This window comes from Lepisma saccharinum, chromosome 3, assembly GCF_977018435.1.
Source record: "Lepisma saccharinum chromosome 3, izLepSacc3.1, whole genome shotgun sequence".
Lineage (NCBI taxonomy): Eukaryota > Metazoa > Arthropoda > Insecta > Zygentoma > Lepismatidae > Lepisma > Lepisma saccharinum.
In genome coordinates this window covers 84,430,968-84,454,008 of record NC_139231.1, presented here as the reverse complement: position 1 = coordinate 84,454,008, position 23,041 = coordinate 84,430,968, and the positions used below count along the sequence as shown (strand labels likewise).

General features: G+C 38.2%; 2 protein-coding genes across 3 annotated transcripts; one reads left to right on the top strand and one right to left on the bottom strand.

Moving 5' to 3' along the window:
• The first annotated feature begins 5,191 nt into the window (after positions 1-5,191).
• Positions 5,192-11,259, top strand: LOC145985884 (uncharacterized). 2 transcript variants are annotated; one of them, XM_083120013.1, is made up of 3 exons: positions 5,192-5,462; positions 5,685-5,833; positions 11,013-11,259. In XM_083120013.1, the coding sequence occupies exons 1-3, from the start codon at positions 5,240-5,242 to the stop codon at positions 11,232-11,234; spliced, it is 594 nt and encodes a 197-aa protein (XP_082976139.1). In that variant the 5' UTR covers positions 5,192-5,239; the 3' UTR covers positions 11,235-11,259. The 2 variants fall into 2 exon arrangements, with proteins under 2 accessions (XP_082976139.1, XP_082976138.1); XM_083120012.1 differs by having other exon boundaries at positions 5,192-5,507.
• A 569-nt stretch (positions 11,260-11,828) lies between these two features.
• LOC145985883 (SH3 domain-containing protein Dlish-like) lies at positions 11,829-12,861 on the bottom strand. The gene is given in 3 exon segments (XM_083120011.1): positions 11,829-12,077; positions 12,079-12,202; positions 12,204-12,861. Coding segments are annotated over 3 exon segments (999 nt in total). The 5' UTR covers positions 12,830-12,861.
• Between the last annotated feature and the right edge of the window lie 10,180 nt (positions 12,862-23,041).

The window sequence follows — 23,041 nt, the reverse complement described above, 5'->3', positions numbered from 1 at the left end:
CATTCATCCTCATTGTCGCGAATAAGATAATGAGGTTGATTAGCTAGGTAAAATAAAAAAATGCAAAATTAATCGAAGGAATTCGTAGGAAAATATTAACATTTCAAAGGAAATACAAGAATTCGCGTTTTATGGCATAATTCGTGCATAACAATCGCGAAAATTTGCGAACATATTCCTATGTGAGTTTATATGTGTTCACATGCAAGAGCGAAACAAAATAATTTTAAAAGTATGATCTTAACTTTCCGTGGATTTTTTTTTAGGGCCCGCTACCCCAAGCTTACAAACTTATGTTACTAATTAAATAGATACAAATTAAATATGTGTTGTATAATGATTGATCTGGCATTGCGGCTCAAGAGGATCACTCCTACAGTTACAATTTCATGTACAGTAGCACCTTAATATAACAGGGTCTAATAGCATCCCACGCAGCTGTCTCTAGCTTACTTATCACCGAGGGTAGTAGCCGAACAAAGAAATCTTTCATCCTGAATGGTTTTTGAAATGGAGAGAGGCACTGTGATGTTTGCTTTAGTATTTCAACCCCTTCAAGAAAAGAAAACGAAAAAAAGAAATCTTCCGTTGATAGAAGCCGTGTCATGAGTGAATGGTTCTTTTGAATGAACCCCGTTCATTGTCACGATTGTTTATTTGTACTGAAAATACGTGCACACCACTATAATTTCCTTTTTTCACATCCCCCTGCTTCCATACACCACAAGAACAAAGTATTTTATTATTGATCGAAGTCACAACGCAACAAAACAAGCCAGTAACGAAAAATCTTCCTTCTTCCCGTTCATAGATGGCGTGCCGAGCGTTCCCTCTCCAAGGAATGATTAATACTCATTCTGGATTGGTTGTCAGCGGTTCAAGCCTTCTGCCACCTCTTTGACAGACAGTGCAATTAACACTGGCCGCTCTATCAGGCCCAGGCATCGCACTTGGGGTCTTTGAAACTCGATACCGCTCAAATAACACTATAGACCTCTTCAACAAAAGCCGACGGGACTTTTTATTTCTCTCCCCCAGCCGATAATGGCGATTTTACAATTTTAATTAGGCTTACCCGGGACAAAGGAGCGTAAAAACAGAAATATGAGAGGCCAGGAAGCAAAAAGGGAATGTATTTAAAGCTAATTTATGAGTGAACACGAAATCTAACGTCTTGGTTCAATTTGCGTTTATTGGATGTCTTGAGGGAATGATTTTACGACAGCGGTGTTGTGAAAACTGTACTTCTAGAGAATTGATGACTTGTTCTGTTATCACTGTAGGCATAGGTGTGTGCAGACCCTCTGATTAGGAAGGGGGGGGGGGGGCAAAAGCCTTGATGAAAGTTCAGTCGGGAAAGAAAAAAACTCATTTTATCTCACTGTTTTAGTTTCATTGCACTGATATATTGTCTCTGAAATGTGCCGCGCTCCTTTTCCTCCAAACAATTGTGTTCATGCACAAAACTGTTTAGCAGCAAGAGTCGGAAAAACTTCTCTCTCTGGTAATTTAAAATGCATTACAGAAAACAATAAAATTGCGAGTGAAGCGAGGAAGAAAATTGTTAGATACAAGTTTTTGCAAACCAAAAACAATATTGATTTAATATGGCACAAAAAATTTCACGGGCCGCCATGGCATTCTCTTTTACAATTTTATTTCATTTAGATCGCTCGACGCCCAGGGCGAACTCCCGCCGCCCCCTAGCTACGGCTCTGAACTTGACAAGATCGTAAGAAAAGCAGAAATTGCGAGCGAAGCGATCAAGAAAATTTTACGAAATGTTTTTTTATTTGTGTAAAATTTGATATCGAGGGGGCAATTGCAAGAAATAATGCAAGAAAGACGTGAAAACTAATTTCATCTTCAGTAGCCTATCCTTTTGTCCTGCTACTCTTAGATTCTGCTAGTCTTGCTTTCCTTTACTTCCATGTTTGCCCCCTAAAATTTATTTTCGTCCATGGATGGGGGCCAATGCCCCTGCCCACCCTGTGGTTCCGCCATTGCACTCCCTTTCCCCGTAGTTGCTTTGAACTTTCATTGGCTTGAAAATACTTAATTTTCTTTAAGAGTATAATATCGTTTAATAACGGCGATAAGATTCCTCTATCCAAAATTGCTAGGTGAAATATAATAATATAGACATGGATGTCCGGAAAAGGGGCATGGATGACCACATCGCCCCTTAGAAACCGAATGTCAACCTAAAAGTACATTTTCACACGTATAATTTGATATCAGTCATAATAATTTACATTAATTATTATAATCGGGATGCAGGAATGCGTTAATTTCAAATCCAAGAGGTGTTCTTGAGGGGACAACACTATTTTCAAGTCATACATCCAGGGACTCTAACCTGTGCCAGCCTCCCCGATGGCGCAGTGGTAGCGTCGTCGCCTTGTAATCAAGGGGTTCCGGGTTCGATATCCGGTGGAGGCACAAGTGGTTCGGATCCCACTTTAAACTGTAGGTCCAGTCCCGATTAGCCTTACTGTGCATAAAGTGGACTTAAAACACCAAATCAATCAATCAATCTAACCTGTGCCATCATGGACGTCCGCAGGATTTTTTCCAGGGAGGGGAAAGCAATGTATTTTATTTTCCAGGGAGGAGCAAAGGAGACATATTTTCTCCCATAATAGAGATGCCCCCTCAAGAAACACTATTTCAGTCTGAAATTATCATGTTCCTTCAACGTATTTATAATAATTAACATAAATTACTGTAGCTGAAATTAAATTAGTGTGAAATATATGACATCCAGAGACACTAGCAGAGGTATTACACCAGCACCTCTAGTGGGCGCTTCGACGCATACGGTTGTTTATAACTAAACCAATCCTGACCATAAGTTCTACATTTCTGTTGCTCTTTGTTTCACACGGTATTTTTCAAGGGAGGAAGGCATTCTCGTAATTTTTTGAAAGATGAAACTGTGCATAGAAGACGAACCCTAAAGACGATCCCTCCAGTTTGTAGTCTGAGCCTCATCAAGATAACGACTGAGATTTCTCTCATCCAATTAGCACTCCCTGAATTCTAAATTACCAACCCTTAATAGACTTTGGAAAAATATCGAAATCTCCAAAAGGCTTACGTGATGATCCCCAGCTTCTTTATAATTAACTGTAACAGGGTCTTCATAATTAAAAGACCGACGTCTGAAGAAAGCAAAGAAACACGGGAGCCATAATTGGTCCTGTTAAGATGAGGAAGAAAAAGAAGTAACTGACCTAGAGTATTTTGTTCTTCCGGCTAGACTCATTAGGACAAATTAGAATTCATTAAATTTTAATATGAAATTCATACTAGCGAAAACAACATCAGAGGAATTTTTAAAAGAAATTTGTGGATAAGAATGTCTTAGAAGGAAAACAGGTCCTGATTAGCACCAATTACAGTTCTCTTGGGATAACTTTCGGTTAGTGTCGGATAATTTTCTGGTGTATTTTTCGCCCTCATTACCTGTCAACACTGCCGGGATGCGCAATGTGAAGAATTGCTGTAGCTTTAGCTACAATGCTAAGGCACGATATTTTTTCACCAATTTCGAGCTTTGTATTTTAATGTCGACATCCAATAAACACAAATTCTGTTCCTTGTTTGAAAGTAAAGTTTAAGAAGTTATAAAATAAACAAGACAGCTAGGTTAATATTTCAGCTATACACAGTGGCGAATTAAATTTTTCCCTTAAATGCTACGAAATATAATATTAGTCCCTCCCCTCTCTAAAGGAGGTTAATTGTAAGAAGGAAAGATGTCAAAATACAGAACAAACTGCTAGAAAACTAACCTTTTTACAATCCGATTTCCACCTCTACTAAATTCTGGGCAATTCATTCGTTATGGTTATGCTAACCTGTAAAATACTTTTTTGAAAAAGTATTTTACATGTTAACATGATTCAACTTTCTGTATGTAGGGCGTACGTGCGTCCATTTAATGTCTATTCAAATGTTACCCATAAATACAATGACGGTGATTAGGTTCCAAAACGGGGGCACGGTGTCAAAACTAGGATGGCAAGGACAGTTTACTTTCCCTTGGTACATAAGGTTTAGCATAGTGCGGGGGCAAAAGTAGCAAAAAGTTTATGGGCAACTGCCCCCCCCCCCAAGAAAAAACACCCATCCTAATCGCTGCCACTGCATAAATAACATTTGTTGGTAAATATAGTGATAATTGAAACAATAGGAAATGATCTCACTGAAACACCCACTTTACTTCTCCGATCTTATCATTTCCCATATACTCTCTCTCTCTCTTGCTGTATGGTAACGTCGTCGCCCGGTTCGACATCTGGTTGGAGGTACAAAGTTGTTCGGTCCAGTTCCGATTAGCCTCTCTGTGCATAAAATGGACTTACACGAAAAACTCGAACTTGTTTTCTCTGATGCTTTCTGCTAACACGTTTCCATTTTCCTGTTGAATTGTGTAGTTCTTGAGCCAAGCGTGTTATTCTTTCTCTTACCCGTATATTTATTTCACAATGGTCTCAGTGTGTTGCCAATTTTATGAATGATGTCTTCACTATACGCATTGGAAAATTAAAAGTTCTTGCTACGTCAACGGTTTTGTGAAAGGGCAAAACAAAACTATTATATCTGCAGTGATCAGCCCTGTCAGTGAAAATTACCAAAATTGTATTTTCTGTTGAGGGGGCCAGACTGCACGATCGATAAGCTCCAGCCCCATTGCTCTTGTGAAACAAAGGAAGATGCATATGAGGACTATCAGGAAAATATTGCAAAAGAAGTCCTACAAAACATCTCTTCGAGGCTACGAAGCTCTGGCTTGCCCAGAATAAATTTTTTTGATAGAAGATAGTTGGCAAATTCTACATATGCACGGAAGCTGGTGTGAGGTCCGTAGTGTCTCGAAATCCCCGATCTAATGGCATGGAATGGAAAGGACAGCTTTGCTATTTTAAAAAGTGGACAGAGATATTACTTTCTCATGCTTTATTATTATTATTATTGCTATTATTTCGTAGCTATTTCGGGGGTTGAACCCCCAAACCCCTCTTCCGGTACGATCTTTTCACAGAATAGTGGACTCATGAATCAACACGTATAGGCTACTGTTAATTTCGAACCACGCGACAGGTGGCAGCACCAGCTATCTTAACTCCGGAGTGTTCTTTGCTTTATTTACCGTGAAATATATTTATTCTTCATGACGATTCGTTCGTTTTTCTCTGCCAAAATTATCAGAAGTAAACTACCTACCTCCAAAATGTCATTTGAAGATATAAATGATGACTTTCAAGCAAATGGGGTAAGATATGAGGTTGAAAGCACAAACGACAGCAAAGAGAGTGAGGAAAGCCGAAATGTGCCTACGTTGAACTCGGAAGCCAGTAGTGATTTAAATGGAAAAACGCACGATGTGATACTGGACTTCTCACAATGCGATGAATCAGAAGAAGAAAGAGAGAAAGCCAGAGAATTCTGGAAATGTGTGTATTCAAATCAGGAATTACAAGATTTTTTAAATAAAGGAGGTAAATTAATATTTCGCAATTATCGTTTGCCATACCACCCATTTTAGGAATCGTTGATTTAAACACTGGCAATGGCAGCATACACACCAAATGAATCAGAATATCTGAACACGGAAATTGCATTTGGTATCAGATAAATATGCAGAGTAATTTACATTGCTTTTATTTTAATTTCAGCCCTCGAAGAAACAGAACCACCGGTCACTGACAAAAAACCAGGTCCATCCACTGCTGGGAAGCAAAAGGAAAAAGTTGTGTCCGAAGTGACAGCTCGAAGGATTGAAGATGCTGCAAGGCGGAATATCAAGAAATTAAATATTGTCGAGGTAATCGTAAATGTAGATGCAAATTGATTGTTTATAACTAGGGACGTGAAGTTTTCGTTTTATTTTCCCTAAATTTCGATGTTATTTTTTACTGCAATTTGGTTATTCTTCGCAGTTTAGGACAAAATTAGGTGTTAATAATTTAAAATCTGTGTTTTTTTTACATGCGTTTTTACTGTTCCTTCTACGCTTAAGATTTTCACATTGCTTTAGTTCTGGAAAATTGAGATAAATTTTAGTTTTAATGACAAAAAAATAAATTTAAGGCTTACCTTTGTGAGAAATTACCAAATTTCTTACATTTGGAAAACTATTCTCATCTCATCATATGACATTTGTGAACAATATAATATTTTCACTCTCACAGAATAAAATTTCAATTTTTTTCTCGAATTACTTCTCAGTTGACAATAACATTGATGGTATTCGACATATCGTAGTAAACGTTCACAGTATTTCCTCAAACACTTCCTACATAAGACACACTTCTAAAGAGAAATATTGTAGTTTTTACCATGAAAGTTTGCTTTAGCAAAAGTTTCCTTTGTTGGAAAGGCCATGTACTGGGGGGGGGGGGCAAGGACAGTTTACTTTCCATTGGTTGATAAGGTTTAGTATAGTGCGGGAGCAAAAGTGGCAAAAAGTGGGGGGCAACTGCCCCACCCTCGTCCCCACCTAACAGCCGCCACTGTATGTACTTATTGTCTCCTTTCCTTCTTTTAGACTTGTCGAAGCCCTCATTCTTTTTGAACAGAAGAAGAATTATTCTTACTTTATATTTCACACTTCGCTACATCTGGTAAGAGGAAAATGTTAAAAGTGAACATTCCAAGTGGGTTTGGACACAGTTACCGTTACTCTAAAAAAGAAACTAAGTTACTTTATTCCAAGAATATCTATAATATTCTTTCCTGTATGAACTGCAAGTTAGCTGTTCTATTTTCAGTATATGACCATAAAAATTAATTAATTTCTAATTAACTACATGTACTTTTACATACAAATCAATAGACATGATAAAATTCAAAGTATACCCTTATGTTCAAAAATTAAGGTTATTTCTTTCTCTAGTAAACCAGGCTTTCGTTAATTACAAACAAGGAACTGGAGACATGCCCAGAATGATTGCCAGATATTCATGTCCGTAACAGTCCTGGATGCTCTAAAATAAATATACTGGGGACACGTGGGTTGTAATTTTGACAATAAAAATATACGAGGGTAAATCAAAAAGTAAAGGCAATTTTCACATAACATCTTTATTTCCACACAAGAAGAAGAACTACACATATCACTTTTCCACATAAGCCCCCTGCACGCCAATGCACTTTTGGTATCGTGCAATATCAATCAGCTTCTGTATCCCGTCCGCGAAGAAGGTTTTGGGTTGCTCACGAAGCCACGTCTGCACCGCCTGCTGGACCTCGTCATCTGACCTGAACCGACGACCACGCAGCGCCTCCTTCAAAGGGCCGAAGATGTGGTAATCCGATGGCGCCAGATCAGAGCTGAACGGAGGATGGGGAAGAAACTCAAAGCCAAGCCTGTGCACAGTGTCTACTGTTGCCCTTGTTGTATGAGGCCTGGCATTCTCGTGGAGTACGAGCCCCCCCCCCCCCCTTTAGATAGCAGTCCTCGTCGATTTTGACGAATTGCAGGTTTCAGTTTGTCTTGCAGGACCGCACAATAACTTGCACTATTCACAGTTTCACCACGTGGATAGAACTCCGCCAGGATCGGTCCCTTCACATCCTAAAACAGCGTTAGCATCAATTTCCTACAAGACGGCTGTTGTTTGAATTTCCTGCGTACAGGGGACGACGGATGTTTCCATTCCAGGCTTTGCCGCTTACTCTCAGGTTCTTAGTGGTGAACCCATGTTTCGTCTCCTGTCACGATTCGTTCCAAGATACTAGGATCGGCTTCATAGCATTGGAGAAACTGGGTAGCTACTGTGACGCACTGCTGCTGATGCGCAGCTGTGAGTTCCTTGGGTACCCACATCGCGCAAACTTTATGGTACCATAATTCATCATGCAAGCTATTGCATATGCTGATCCGAAACTGATGTCCAAGAGTTCCGCCACTTATGCTATTGTGATTCTTCGATCGTCCCTGATAATGGTATCCACGCGTTGGACGTTTTCTTCTGTGCGGGATGTTTTTGGGCGTCCACTTCGAGTTTCGTCCGTTACACTTGTGCGTCCCGCTTTAAAGCGGTCCACCCACTGATACACCTTTCGTTGAGTCATGGTGCTTGCTCCATATTGCGCAAACAGCCGACGGTGGATGTTTGCTGGTTTGACTCCCTCCGACCACAGAAAGCGCACAACAGAGCACACTGTTCCTCGATGGTGCATTTGTCGTGGTGCGTCCCTACGTGGGACCTTTTTGCTCCGCGACACTAGACTCCAAGTATACACGTGGTGACGTCAGACACACCCAGTCTTCGTTTATTCCTGCGAAAACACAAAATTGCCTTTAGTTTTTGATTTACCCTCGTAGTATTTTTATCATAATTTTCATCATTATTAACTTGGTTTAAGATATTGCAAAAAATTGTCCAAAGAACATTTTATTCCATGAGAAAACGTAAAGGAAAATAAGTCTAAAAATAACTGTTAATTTTTGTTACTAGTTACTTCAAAAGGTAACAGAGTTACTAATTTCAAAAAGTAATTATTACTTGTAACTGTTACTTATAAACACTGAAGTGAAAATATATCAACTATCATCCTGGAAACTGTATTGAAGATAGAATCAAGAAATACACAGTGGCGGCGATTGGGTTCCAAAACTGGGACGGGGGCAAAGACAGTATATTTCCCTTTGTAGATAAGGTACAGCATAGTGCAGGGCCAAAAGTTACGAAAAGTGTGGGGGTGGGGCAATTGCACCCTAATCGCCGCCACTGGAAATATATATTCAGAATTACATATATTTCTCATGGAAAGAGAAAGCATTCTTAACCTCAGGACTTTTAAGACCTCAAGACATGTATAAAGCAAGCCTACAAATCATTTTCAGATTTATTTCCATCCTGTATGTAGAGATGGCATCCAGACAAGACTAGGCAGCACCGATCTAATATCGAGTTGCAAATGTCTGCCTTGTTCTCGGTTTTGTCTCGAGTGAAAATGTACATCTCGTTCTCGTCTCAATGTTTTTTTTTTTAAAAAACAACATTCATCTCATTCTCGAAGGACAAGACAGAGTCTTGTCTCGGAAATATATATCATCAACCCTGACATCTGCAGAACTTTTTCCATGGAGGTGAAAGCAGGGTATATTTTCCAAGGGGGCCGGCCGTTGCATCATCAAAAAACACTCCTTCAGTTTGAAGTTATCACGTTCCTGCAAGGCCCTTAATAATAATTAACATAAATTATAGTGACTAAAACCAAATTATTTGTGTGAACTTTATAATTTGAAGTTGAGGTTCATTTTATGTGTCACGTGCCAGTTCCGACGACACAATGAAAAACGCAAAGAAGAAATGTTTCCCGAGAGCGACGATAGATGGCAGCACGCCATATAAAAAAGAGCAGAGTTCATTGTAGAAACTAGGAGAAGAGTGATTATATATATTATAGTAAATGCAAAATACATAAAGGAAGAGGATAAAAATTATAGAAGGAGTAAATAAAATGTTGTAAATAATGATAATTAAGAATATGCTCGTATATGAAACAATTAGGAAAGTTAATAAGTGAGCAAATGAATTCAGAAATGTATCTCCTTTTTGATCCTAGTGATCAAAATTTGATTTAATACCTCTGACGAGGAGAACATCGTCAGCTTTTGTGTTTGTCCGTCCCTCGATGGCGCTGTGTTCAACTAGACGCCCCGAAGCACTTACGGTTGCGCTCCTTATTAGACGCACTGGGTCCTAGACAGCGCTTGCTGTTAGCGATCCTGGGCTATTCCCCTTTTGGTCGTTACATAGGAGGTGGCGCTATTGTCAGCTTATACGCCCCTAATCTTTATATATGTATAGTTTGTGTCGTTTGCCAAAGAAGCGGGAAAAACGAGCGCATACATGTAATAAATCAGATTACGTTTTAAAGGCAAGGACAATAAATTAGAAGAAAGAAAAGAAGAATAAGCCTTTTCCAAAAATAGAAAGAAGAAAAAGCCTTTTCCCTAATCAAAGATAGAAAAGAAGAAGAAGCCTTTTACCAAAATAGAAGGAAGAAAAGAAGAAGCTTTTTCACTAACCAACGATAGAAAAGAAGAAGCCTTGTCCCAAATCAAAGATAGGAAGGAAGAAGAAGCCTTTTACCAAAATAGAAGGAAGAAAAGAAGAAGAAGCCTTTTCCACAAAAAGTGTGAGAAGAAAAAGATTTCCTTTCAATTATTCATATATATATAAGAATAATATAACCGACGTAAATTTGGAATCAGCATATATATATATTTCAATGTATATACAAGCTTCGCTATATATTTTCTTTGTATTGTGTACAGTTTTCAGAATATAGATCCGCATTTTACTATATCCTCTTGGCTATAAATCGCTTTCTTATTTCCAATTTTCGAATAAAGAACCTATCCCCTGAGATTAAGATATATCTGCAGCCGTGGTATAAGTTTATTTTAAGAAGTGCACTAAAGGGACGTTGCATCTGGGGGAGGGGGTATACATTCCCGACATCCATGATTATATATAAAAAAAACATTTACAATTTCATCGAATTTTCACAATGTATAGAAGTCAACAATAAGGCAAGAAATTTTTCTTAATAAAGGACATCCGCTGATGCAGTATTTTAATACCACAAAACCTTGGACGAAATGGAATTGTATCCTCAATATATGCAACCATGCAGAACAAGCTACCAATTGCCAGTAATGGCTTTGCTTTGCAATCACTATGTACAAAATATGAGTCTCACTTATACGTATATAAGTAACTAATGGATTTAATATTTGATATGTATTAAGAAGTAGCACAGTAAAATAAATTTTGTTGAGCTAAATTTTTTGAATAGCATACCCAAGTTTTGAACGACAGCGAGAGTTTTGGACACTAATTCTCCGTGTCATCTCGATTTTACAGAGAATTCATTCTTAGCTTTTTCCCACAAGTCTCAAGTGGTCTGGCCTCATCTAGCCTCAATTTTTACCCAGTCATCCCGGGAACGGTGCCACTCCTACCTGTATGTATATATCTTTTCAGTTGCAAACAAAATCTGGTCAGAAGTACACAAAAACGCCAAAATCACCCATTGCCTATGAAAAGTTATGGGATTGGGCTGATCATGGAGGAAAACCTGAAAAATGTGCAAAATTTAAGCAAATACCGGACACAATTAAAGAGAGTTCAAGCACCACAGAAGCTCAGATAGAAAAATTTGAACAGAAGCTGAAAGAAAATCCACCTTCAGACTGGCCACTATAAAGTCACCTGAAAAACTCTGTCTTGTATATGCAAAAATGTAAAAATTATTATATCCATACTAATGCTTCTTTAGAGCTTGTGTACTGAAAATAAAGTAATTTTCATGAAATTACGTTGGTATTTATTCTAAGAAACGGCAATAAATCAATTTTCCACATGAATGTATAGCAAATGCGTGCTTGAAAACAATTTTAGTCTCACAGTGTATGGTAAAAATCTTGTATGACTTCAAATATCATAATCAACAGTAAACGACTCAACGTTATTCATTAGGGGTGTGCGGGATCCTAAAGAGCCAGGACCGGGATCGGAAAAAAAAATTCCCGTCCCGATCCCGACTTCGGGATATGACTTCCCGACTTTTCGGGATCCCGAGCAGCCTTGAAATACCGAATGGTCATTTTAAAAAATCGTTAATTTTCGACGTTTTCTGCATCGTAAGTCTCTGGAACTTATCGGAAATTGTATGTTTTTATTCTAGAAATGCAAAAAACAATCACTTAAAGTGAAAATGACGTGTAGAATTTGAGATTTCCAGAGCTTCGGGAAATTTCGAACATTTCCCGTCCAGAATATGCAGCTGCTGCTGCATATTCACAAACTGGTCATGGCAGGTGGTCTAGCATATGCCTTAGGAATAAAGAAATATTTTCGAGTTTTTGGGGCATATGCCCAAAGCCACCCATCAACGGTCTGATTGTTAAGATCTGCATAAATCCAGTCTCCTCTTCTCACTGACAGGTCATCAGGGGCTTGAGCCTTGTAGTCATACAACATCACTAACTCTGTGCCATGATAGCGTAGATCATCTGATGATGGGGATGTCATGTGATGTGAAATTATTTTGATTCTGGTTACTGCTCTGATTTATGTCACCTTGTATCACATCAGCTGGGTAAACAAAGCCACTGGGAACAAACCCCTCCTGGCCATCGCTCCTCACAATCCAATACCAGTCTGGATCCTCTGTTTAATACTGTTACAAATTCTCCTCTCTCCACACTCACGTTTTCATCACGAGCTATGAAGGTGTAGAGAACGATAAACCTTCCAGCAGGATCCTTAAAGAAAGGATGCACATCTGGCTGTGATGAGGATACACTTTGTAAAGAACCTTGGGAACTTCTTATCTGAAGCTGATGCTGGAGAGTCTGCTGGTTAGCTGGCCTGTGATCTGAATCTATTTCTCCATCTGTACACTTGTGTTCTCTAGGAATCTTCTTCTTGACATTGCTCAGTGCTAGTTCTCCCAGATGAGATCCATATGGTGTGCAATACGAGTGAGGGATAAAGCCCTCTTGCCTATTTTCAGCTATGACATACACCCAGTCATTTTCTCTGTACAAAACATTAACAATATGTCCTCTTTTCACTTCCAACTCATCATCCACACAAGGCGTGAAGTCATGCAACACAACCATCTTACTGTCGGGTGAGAGGCCATTTTCTTTCTCTATTCCCACACGAACCAAAGTCTCTATGGAAGCACTGCCAGTAATTCTTCCCATTCCTGGTGAGCGAATGGAGTCCTTGTCCCCATCACCTGTTTTCTTTTTCTTTCCTCTTCGTATTCTCACAGGGCACAAAAAAGCCATTTCTAACCCACATTATTTACCCACAACTTACGGCCATTTACTCATAGAAGTAAAATAATCCACACGAAAGTCCAGCATTGTTACAGGATTCATTACGCAAGATAAAACAATGGCCAATTTGTAGTATGGGATACGCTGCCGCAAATGACGTCTTACTTTAAACCCAAAGCTCTTTCTTTTTTTACTTATTGCTTCACCTTTATGGTGAACTCTTTGCACCAGTAATCATTTCCCATAAATTTGGCTTCTTTTTTGCATGTGAATTGAATATATTTTACTTGCATTTTTTTTAGACAAAATGATATAACATAGTAATGTATATTTCTAAGGATGATATAGATAGGAGTGTATTTGAAATTTGTTTGTAGATTTTATGTAAATTGTATCTTATGTAAATAAAATATATAATGGGCATAAACAGCCATATGCATTGCTGTAAGTCCAATAAATATATTCATGATGATGATCAAAACAATACAAAGAAATTTCGTAAATTTATTGCAGTTGGAAACTTTGACAAGCATCCTAATAACGATTTTCGTTCTGCTAAATGTAGTGCACTTCATAAAATAACTTGGTGACATGGCAAGGCAAGATAAGTGTGAACATTTTGTAGTAATATGCATTGTAACTTTCAATGAGCTTAGAGATTTGTGTACATAATGATATTTTATAACATTGGTTATTTTCTAAAAATAATCATGTGAACAGCAAGGAAGTAGTGCAACTTAGTAATATTGCCTGACTTATCCTTAGAAAAATAACATGCCGAGTTCTATGCGTGCGGGAAGGTCTCCGTGTTCTCCGAGCTTGTTTTCAAAACACCAGCAAGGACAGCCTTTGAAAAGGGGTGAGAAACAGATTCTACTCAATATTTATGTAACGTTCTGTCAGTGGTATCCTGAGAAACCAATAAATGAAGTGGTTAAGTTGGTATCCCAGTGCAGTGGTGTGTCAGTGTCTGCAGTTTTAAGGGTTATGAAAGAGAGAATAACCGGGAGAGTAACAATGTATGCGGCTGCATATTCGTTTGATGTTTTGAGAGCGGGTACTCACATTCAGAGGCTCTTATATAAAATGAATAGGTGCGGCGAACTATGAGTGTGACAGCAGATGATTGCGGTCATGAATCAGCTGACGCGGAGTGATACATCGAATCGGTGAGACCTTTTGTTTACAGAAGGTCTCAGGGTTGGTGATTTACACTTTAGTCGTGATGATCTATCTCAAGTTAGCATGTTGGGGTGAGGTGAAAAAAATGTTCATTAACGTGTATTAGTTGTAAAATAAGCTTTTCAATTCTGGCAATGGTTCTCCGCATACTACAAATATAGTAGCCATATTTGTTGATATGAACAATTGACGTTCGCAATTAGTTACGCTGTCTACAGCGTTGCAACACTGTTGATTTCATACTTGGAGAGCATGGATTGTGTAGGAATGGCAGAAGAGAACAGTAAAAAAGTTGTTAATGTTGTAAGATTGTTAGGTGGAGTGTGCAGGAGGATGGCCGATTTTTGTTCCGCCAAATATAGTGCACTTCGTACAATAACTTGGTTACATGGCAAGGCAAGATAAATGTAACCATTTTGTAGGATTATGCATTGTAACTTTCAATGAGCTTAGAGATTTGTGTACATAATGATATTTTATAACATTGGTTATTTTCTAAAAATATTAATGTGAACAGCAAGGAAGTAGTGCCACTTTCAACATGACGAGTTCTTTGCGTGAGGGAAGGTCTCCGTGTTCAGTGATACATCGCATCGGTGAGATGGTTTGTACAGGCCTCAGGGTTGGTGATCTCCACTTCCATATCAGTCAAGTAGAATATCAATTTTGATTTGTAAAATTGTCCTGATAAGTGTTTCTAGCATATTAACCCGTAACGGGCATGGTGCCAGATTGTAACACAAAGGGTGTCACGTTGTCTTATGGACCACCAAATTGAATTTACTATTTGCAAGAGTTATCGAAACAGCAATTTGTTTCACAAATTATCATGTATTTTGGACCATCTTTATGGAATTATGATAACATTTTATCAACTATTCCATTATTGCCGTTTTTATTTCTTAAATTATCTCATGCTCCAAAAATCTGCCACATATTCGTAAAATGTTCTACATTGTCATGTGCCTGTAATATACAAAAAATGCTTTCCTTGTTCAAGCTATCAGAGAACATACATGCATTTACCCTGGGCCGGTGCTAGTTATTTTGCCACCCTAGGCGCTGGCGGCAGATACCGCTACCTTCTGAATGCCTCCTCCCTTGTCATTATTCAGCAACGGGAAATTGAAGAATTTATATAGGTATTCCTAAGTGAAACATCAAACTATAAAATAAATAATGAGGCTTGTAATGCTATTGCAATACTATTAAGAACAAAACGATGTCTCGATTAGAGCAAAACTTTATAAAAAATGTAGCACTAAATTGCATTGTATATCATTAAATATAATGTACCTTAAATGTAAAGTATTAGGAAAGAAATGCATTGAAGACGTGGCCTCATATTTTTACCATCATGGCCCCATCATATAGCTATGATTGGATTTTTTTTAAAAAAGACTTATTCTTTTTCACATAATGCTATCTTGCATAAAATGGAAACAAGCGTGTTTCAGACATGGCTCACCAAAGATGTTTTTTTTTAATTAGCTTTAGTTTCCAAAAACTTCATTCACCACTTGACACGGTTACAGACAAACTTAATAAAATTCGAAGTGTAACACCCACATTACGTGCAAAATCATGGCCCTGTATCAGTTAAGGTCTCCTTTGGTGTACTTTTGTGTTTTATAATGGCCGAAAATGATTTTAGTTCATCTTTAAATCAGTAGCCTTAATATACTGGCAAGTTTTGTACACTTTTCAGGCAAAAGATCAGATGGCATATCTTTAAGCTTAATAATGACATAAAAGAAATCGACAAATTCCATTATGATGTTTAAGCTGCTCAAAAATAATCATGCCTAAGACCTGGTAATAATAGGCGTGCACACGGAAGGGAATCCCCCCTAATCATGCAGACTTCTTCCATGGAGGGACAAGCAGGCAATTTTTCCATGGAGTATATTGTCCCGATAATAGTGTTGTCCCCTCAAAAAACACCACTTGAATTTGAAGTTATCGCATTAATGAAAATTACTGACTGAAATCAAATTATACGTCTGAAATATATACTTTTACGTTGACATTCGATTTCTAAGGGAGAGTTGTGGCCATCCGTATCCCTCTCCCCACCATGTCCATGTCACTCCTACATTACTGTACTTTCACCTAGAATTTTAGTGGAGAGGAATCTTATCGCCGTCATTAAACGATATTATACTCTCAAAGAAAAATAAGTATTTCAAGCCGATTAAAGTTCAAAGCAACTACGGGGGAAGGGTGTAGTGGTGCAACCACAGGGAACAATGGGCATTGCCTCTCTCCAACCTTGGATGGAAATCAATTCTAGGGGGCAAGCATTGAGGTAAAAGAAAGCAAAACTAGTAGAATCTAAGAGTAGCAGGACAAAAGGATACTCAAGATGGAATTAGTTTTCACGTCTTTCTTGCATTATTTCTTCCAGAAGACCAAGAGCAACTGCAGGACGACACAGAGGGGCAATTGCCCCCTCGATAGGCCTATCAAATTTTCTAGCTAATTTGCAGATATTTTAAAATTCCAATATAGTTTTGAATATTGCAATGCAGTTGGTCACCAGTCCTGGAAACATACAACCTGTGTTCAATCAATACGGTGAAAGATTGAATGAATTTCATGATTTATTTGCAGAAAAAGCGGTACATGAATGCAGATTATTGTCCTTCAAAATAATTGCCTCCAATGGTAATGCTCTTCTGAGAACGCATGTAGAGGTCTCGCATACTTTGGGCAAAGGCAGCCTGTGGGATGTGATTGAGTTCAGCGTTCACATTGCGTTGGATGTCGGCAATGTCTGAAAACCGCTGTTCCTTTAAGTGTTTCTTCAAGCGAGGGAAAAGGAAATAATCGGCAGGGGCCAGATCTGGTGAATAAGGGGGGTGATGGTTCCTTACGTGCCAGGTACGGCTGCATGGTTATAGCGGTATGGAGGCGTGCGTTATAGTGCAGCAGATATCCATTTTCGGTATACTGGGGGCGCACACGTCTGATTAATCTTCAGGAGGCGATCCAAAATATTCACGTATGTGGTTGCATTCAATGTCGTGCCTTTTGGCTTGATGCACGACTTCTCGCAACTAAGCTTTTTCGATTTTGGTGACCATGACGGAAGTTCTTGTACCACTCGTACACACACTTTTTGCATACAACTGGCGCAGCGTGTCGTGACATTCCCTTGGTGTTTGCCAAGTTTGAAGCAGAATTTCACGTTCGTACGTTGCTCCATTTCACCCGTAACAGCGTCGCTGCACTGCACCTTACTTCCACAAGGTGTACACACAAACTACACGTCTGGATAACCACAGGGCTTCGCGAACGATGACTGACAGACCTAGGGGTTCACTGACCTGACTGTCAACCAGTAGTACCAACTACACTCCATGCCAGCAATTCATTCACCATATTTATTGAACAAAGGTTGTATTTAAAATGAGAAACAGACAAGCAAATAGATGTGTTATCCATGCTGAAAGAGAAATGCTACAACAGCCTGGGTTATAAGCAGACAGGAGCATTTAAAGTCCCTCAGTTGTGCTTCATTGGGAATCATTCATCAATCATAAGACTTTACCTGAGATTTGTATATTTTACTTCCGATTCCATGATATTTTCCAGTTCTCAGGTGTGTAAGAATCCTATAACTTCTCTAATTGTGAAAATTTCAATTCTAATTGTTATATAAAAAAAAAGTTAAAATGACCATACAATTGTAAACTAAGAAAGATTTCAAAATAATCAAAATCTTATATAAGAACAATTTGCAGAGTCCAAACCTACTGATAAGTCAAGTCAAGATATGGCATCAGACAGCATTTGTTACGGACAGAGATAACATGTTTAACATGGAGATAGAAACTACAAGCTCCAGATGTAAGGTATGCTTTGTCATTGAATGAATACCACCTGCTGCAGCCAACATTTAAACTTTTAAACAATCTCTATTGTACAAGGTCTACAAAAATACAAAATTTTCCAGAAAAGATAAAATTCCCCGACTTATCCAGGTTTTCCATGCTAACGTCTAAAACTGTATTCAATAGACAAATATCACTATTTCTTACCATGTTGGCTGTTAAAATAAATTAGAAATTAATCATCTAAGCTCACATTTCTTGTAGACAGAATATCACCCCTCCAGTTTGGCTCTCCAGTAGTTGCTACTGTTCGCCATTTGAAAACAATTCTACTCTTCCGAACATTGCATTGTTTATTTATGGAAATTCCATAATTTGATTTGGTACATGCCTCATATTATTTTATTACATTTATTCCCTATGTCCCTGTGTGTGTATGTGTGTATTAAGCACAAATGTGTGTGTGTCTGTTGGACTGAAATGTTAGTTTTGTGTAGGTTTGCACAATGCACACGAAAAGAAATTGCACTCACTGTGTGTCACGTTGTAACACAAACCTTTGTCTCTGGGCTGTTGTACGAGGGTCACTATTTATATTTTGAGCCTAACAATGAAAAAACAGGGATTTGGCATTGAAAACTGCTTTATTGTTTTTCGAAGTATTCTCCTTTATGGTCAATACACTTTTGCATTTGTTCGAACCATTTGTCAAAGCAGTTTTTCCAATCTTCTCCATAATATGGTTTTTGAATGCATCAACGGCAACTTCTGCCGACGAAAATCGTTGTCCACGCAATTTATTCTTGACATTTGGGAACAAGAAGAAGTCATTGGGTGCCAAATCAGGACTGTACGGTGGATGACCCATCAATTCGATTTTTTGACTGTTCATAAAGTCGGTTGTTAGACGAGATGTGTGACAGCTGGCATTGTCTTGATGAAGAATGATCCGACGGCATGTTTGTTTTCCGTATTTGACCGAAGACCTCTGGCAAACAAATTGTTGTGTACCATTCAGAGTTGACCATTCTACGTTCCTCTAAAGGCACAGTTGCCACATGACCAGTTTTCCCGAAAAAAACAGGTGACCATTTGTTTCGATGTGCTTCGAGCGCGAACAACTTTTGTTGGATTGGGTTCATCTTGAAACACCCATACAGTCGACTGCTGTTTACGTTCCGGCTCATATGCATATATCCATGATTCGTCACCTGTTACAATCTTATATACGTCTTTTGAAGCACCACGATTGTATTTATTCAGCATTTGTTTGCACCAATTGACGCGAGCGTCTTTTTGAGTTTTTGTCAAATTGTGTGGGATCCAACGAGAACATACCTCTCTCACAGCTAAATGATCATGTAATATTTTATATATGCTGGTGGAACAAATGCCTATGGTTGCCTCAATCTCACAGTATGTCACATGACGATCTTGCAGTATTAGGTTTTGCACAGCATCAATGTTTTCTTGAACAACAACTGATTTTGGACGACCTTCGCGAATCTCGTCGGTGAGCGAATGGCGGCCACGATTAAATTCGTTATACCAGCGTTTCACAGTGGAAAAGGATGGGGCTTCATCGACAAATGTGGAAGTAAGTTGATTGATGCACTCTTGTCTTGATAATCCACGTCGAAAATCGTAAAAAATCATCGCACGAAAATGTTCACGAGTTAATTCCATTTTATTGTTGTCGCGCAATCTCCAAGGCAACATAAACAACACAAATCAAGCTATTGACAAAACATTTGAAGTACGTTATGGTCAATAATGCCAGACGATTCCGTGCAAACGTCAAATTGCGCCTAACTTCAATCAGTGTTGCCAAGGCTCAAAATATAAATAGTGGCCCTTGTATTCCACAGGTTTGATTCAGTACGGATGTTTAGTGGAATTACACTCACTGCTATGAAACGATAATATATTCTTAAAAACACAAACACTACATGTTTATACAAACTTTGCTGTCTTGCAAAGTGATGAACGGAATGAAGCACTGCATATGCTTCACCATATTGTCTCGTGCACGGATCGAGAGTCACTGTTCTGGGTTCGGGAGTATGCATTAGAAATGCATTGCCCTGACATCTGCTGATTAAAATAACAAATATATCAATTGTGATCTCAGACAGTCCCCATTTGAAATATTGTTTTTCTTCCTGACCTATTCAAACTTGAAATAAACACAAAATGAAAATAAACACCAGAAAACATTTACATATCTTTTATATTTTCAATTTTCATGTGGTATTTCAGTCAAACAATAATGACATTTACATTTTTATTAAAAAAACAAAAAACAACCTTTTCACGCTCAGAAACTTTCATAACAATTATACATTCAGAAACTCACATACCAATTAATTTCATCAATCACTTCTTTTCTTGATTATTTACACACACAAAAAACCTTTGTGGGCCAAGGCTTGCCAAGTGGCTTTTCACTGTATGATGCATGGTCAATACATCCCATATCTGTTGTGTTCTGGCTTTCATGTCTGAATTACTATACATTATTATGTAATACTTTTTGTCATGTTAAGCATGTTCATTGTCTTAAAAATAATACACCACACCACACTCACATGATTCTATTTACACACACACACATATATGTTACATTGCAAATCATTTTGTACTTGTATGCTTTCGGATTTCTTTTAGGTAACTCAAGGCTCAAATATATTAATAACAAATTACAAATAACAAATATATTAATAATGTAGCCGGTGTTACCGCCGGTAACAGCAAAATGTAAAGAATTGAAAAGTTGTTTCAATAAAATGACAACACTGTTAAATACGTTAATGAACACAGTTGCAGTCGAGTAGATATTGCCTAGGACATTTTTCCTGCAGCCGACAGAAGCGAAGAGGGAGGCCGTTCTGCTATCCTGAAGAGGCAACAAGGGAGAAGAGGGCGCCAACGCAAGGAAAGAGCGGGGAAGGACTTTGGGGCATAGTGTTGTCACGTGCCAGTTTCACACGACACAATGAATGTTGCAAGGAGGAATGGTTTCTCGGAATCGACAAGAGATGGCAGCACGCTATGTAAAGAGGAGTGAAGAAAATTATAAAAAACTTAGAGAGAAGAAGAGGAATTATATATATTATAGTAAATTGAGAAATATATAAAAGAAGAGTTCAAATACTATAAAAGAAATAAATAGAATGTTGTATATAGTAAATTAAAAGAATTAAGAATATGGCCGCATATGAAACGTTTAGGCAGGTTATTAAGTAAACGAACGAATTCAGAAATCTATCTCTTTTTATTTTCCTGACGAGGAGAACATCGTCAGTGTTTTGGTTGTTTGTCCCCGGTGGCGCTGTTGTCAAATTAGACGCCCCGAAGCACTTTTCGGTTGCGCTTTTTCTTAGTCGCACTGGGCCATTGGCAGCGCTTGCTATTAGCGATCCTGGTTATTCCCCTTTGGTCGTTAAATAGGAGGTGGCGCTGTTGTCAGATTAGACGCCCCTAAGAATCCTCTATAGCTTTGGTTCAATTCTCTACAAGGAATGCAGCATAATGATTTGTCTATATTATTGAGAAGAGATACGGTAAAGAGAAATATTTGCGATAAATGAAAGAAATAAGATTCTTTTCCAGTGGCAAAGAAGAATAGAAGAAATAAGAATTTGCTGCGGAAAGAATAAATAGAAGAATTTATCGAGAATATAAGAATATCTCGGCGGAATATAGAAGATAATAAGAATTGCTGCTGAAAGAAGAAATAAGAATTGATATGAATAGAGGAAATAAGAACAGCGATGAATAAAAAAGGGAATGACTATTTTTTTGTAAATAGAAGAAAGAAGAAGACATGCATATATTTTGTTCATAGAAGAAATTGATAATAAAAGAAGAAGAAGCCTTTTGATAATAAAAGAAGAAGAAGCCTTACGATAATCAAAGAAGAAGAAGCCTTGTTGATAATAAAAGAAGAAGAAGCCATTTCCATATTAAAAGAAGAAGAAGCCGTTTTCATAATAAAAGAAGAAGAAGCTTTTTCCATATTAAAAGAAGAAGAAGCCTTTTAGAAGAAGAAGAAGCCTTTTAAAAGAAGAAGAAGCCTTTTAAAAGAAGAAGAAGCCGTTTCCATAATAAAAGAAGAAGCTTTTTCCATATTAAAAGAAGAAGAAGCCTTTTAAAAGAAGAAGAAGCCATTTAAAAGAAGAAGAAGCCTTTTAGATTAAACATATACATATATTTTCTCTGTATTTTGTCAAGTTCTCAGAATATAGATCCGCATTTTACTATATCCTCTTGGCTATAAAACGCTTTCTTATTTGGAATTCTCAAACAAAGAACCTATCCCCCTGAGATTAAGATATCTGTAGCCGTGGTAAATAACATTTAAGTACGTACCCACAAGGGGCGTAGCATTAGTGGCGCCCATAACGTGGAGCCTTGCCTTACCTTAACTTACCCACGAATGAGAGGGGCGTAGCATTACTGGCGCCCATAACGTGGAGCTTTACCTTACCTTAACTAACCCACGAATGAGATGTAGCAGTGTGTTATGGGGTCATTCATATGCCTGTTAAGGGACCTTGTTGCCATTCATACCTACCGGATCAGCCAGTGTTGTCGCATCGGATTGGCAGAAAAGAGCTAAATCGCACCTAAAATGGGAATACCATTTCTGTGAAGCAACTAGAAGTAGACTGCAGAGCCCAGAGCCAAGGCTGGATTGAACTACAACTGAGACCAGTTAGGTAATACACCAAAATATAGTTCATTGGTGTGACTCGTGATTTGGACAAACCTTGCTCCAAAATACTAAGTTGGCTTCCCTTCCACAAAGGAGTGGAGTTCTGTCGTCTGCTCAGTGCTCACCACACAAACGTCAAACTGGCCCGAGAAAAGTGTGGTTCTTCTTCCCCTTCGCACCTCATTGAAAAAAAAAAAAAAAAAAAAAAAAAAAAAAAAAATGAAGAATTGACAAGGGCCTACCACTATTCATTGGATTTTCGTGGTAATTGTATCACGAGTGGTAGTTCTTTCTAGGAGTCTTTGTGGCTAAATCACTGTGCTGATTGGAAAACAAGAACGAAATGAACAAATATCTAGCTCGAAGACATGTTTTCTTAACCAGGGGGAGGGGGTGATAACGTCTAGCAGGCATAATTGTTGTAACACTTTTGAAAAAGTCACGCCACGCCACTGATTAATACAATCACAGAAAATTGCAATTGCT

Bases quoted from the DNA above. Each gene is read 5' to 3' on its own strand.
- LOC145985884 (XM_083120012.1), top strand. From the start codon at position 5,240: ATGTCATTTGAAGATATAAATGATGACTTTCAAGCAAATGGGGTAAGA. The intron at 5,508-5,684 runs GTAAATTAATAT...TTTTAATTTCAG, and splicing joins AGATTTTTTAAATAAAGGAG to CCCTCGAAGAAACAGAACCA. The intron at 5,834-11,012 runs GTAATCGTAAAT...ATATCTTTTCAG, and splicing joins AGAAATTAAATATTGTCGAG to TTGCAAACAAAATCTGGTCA.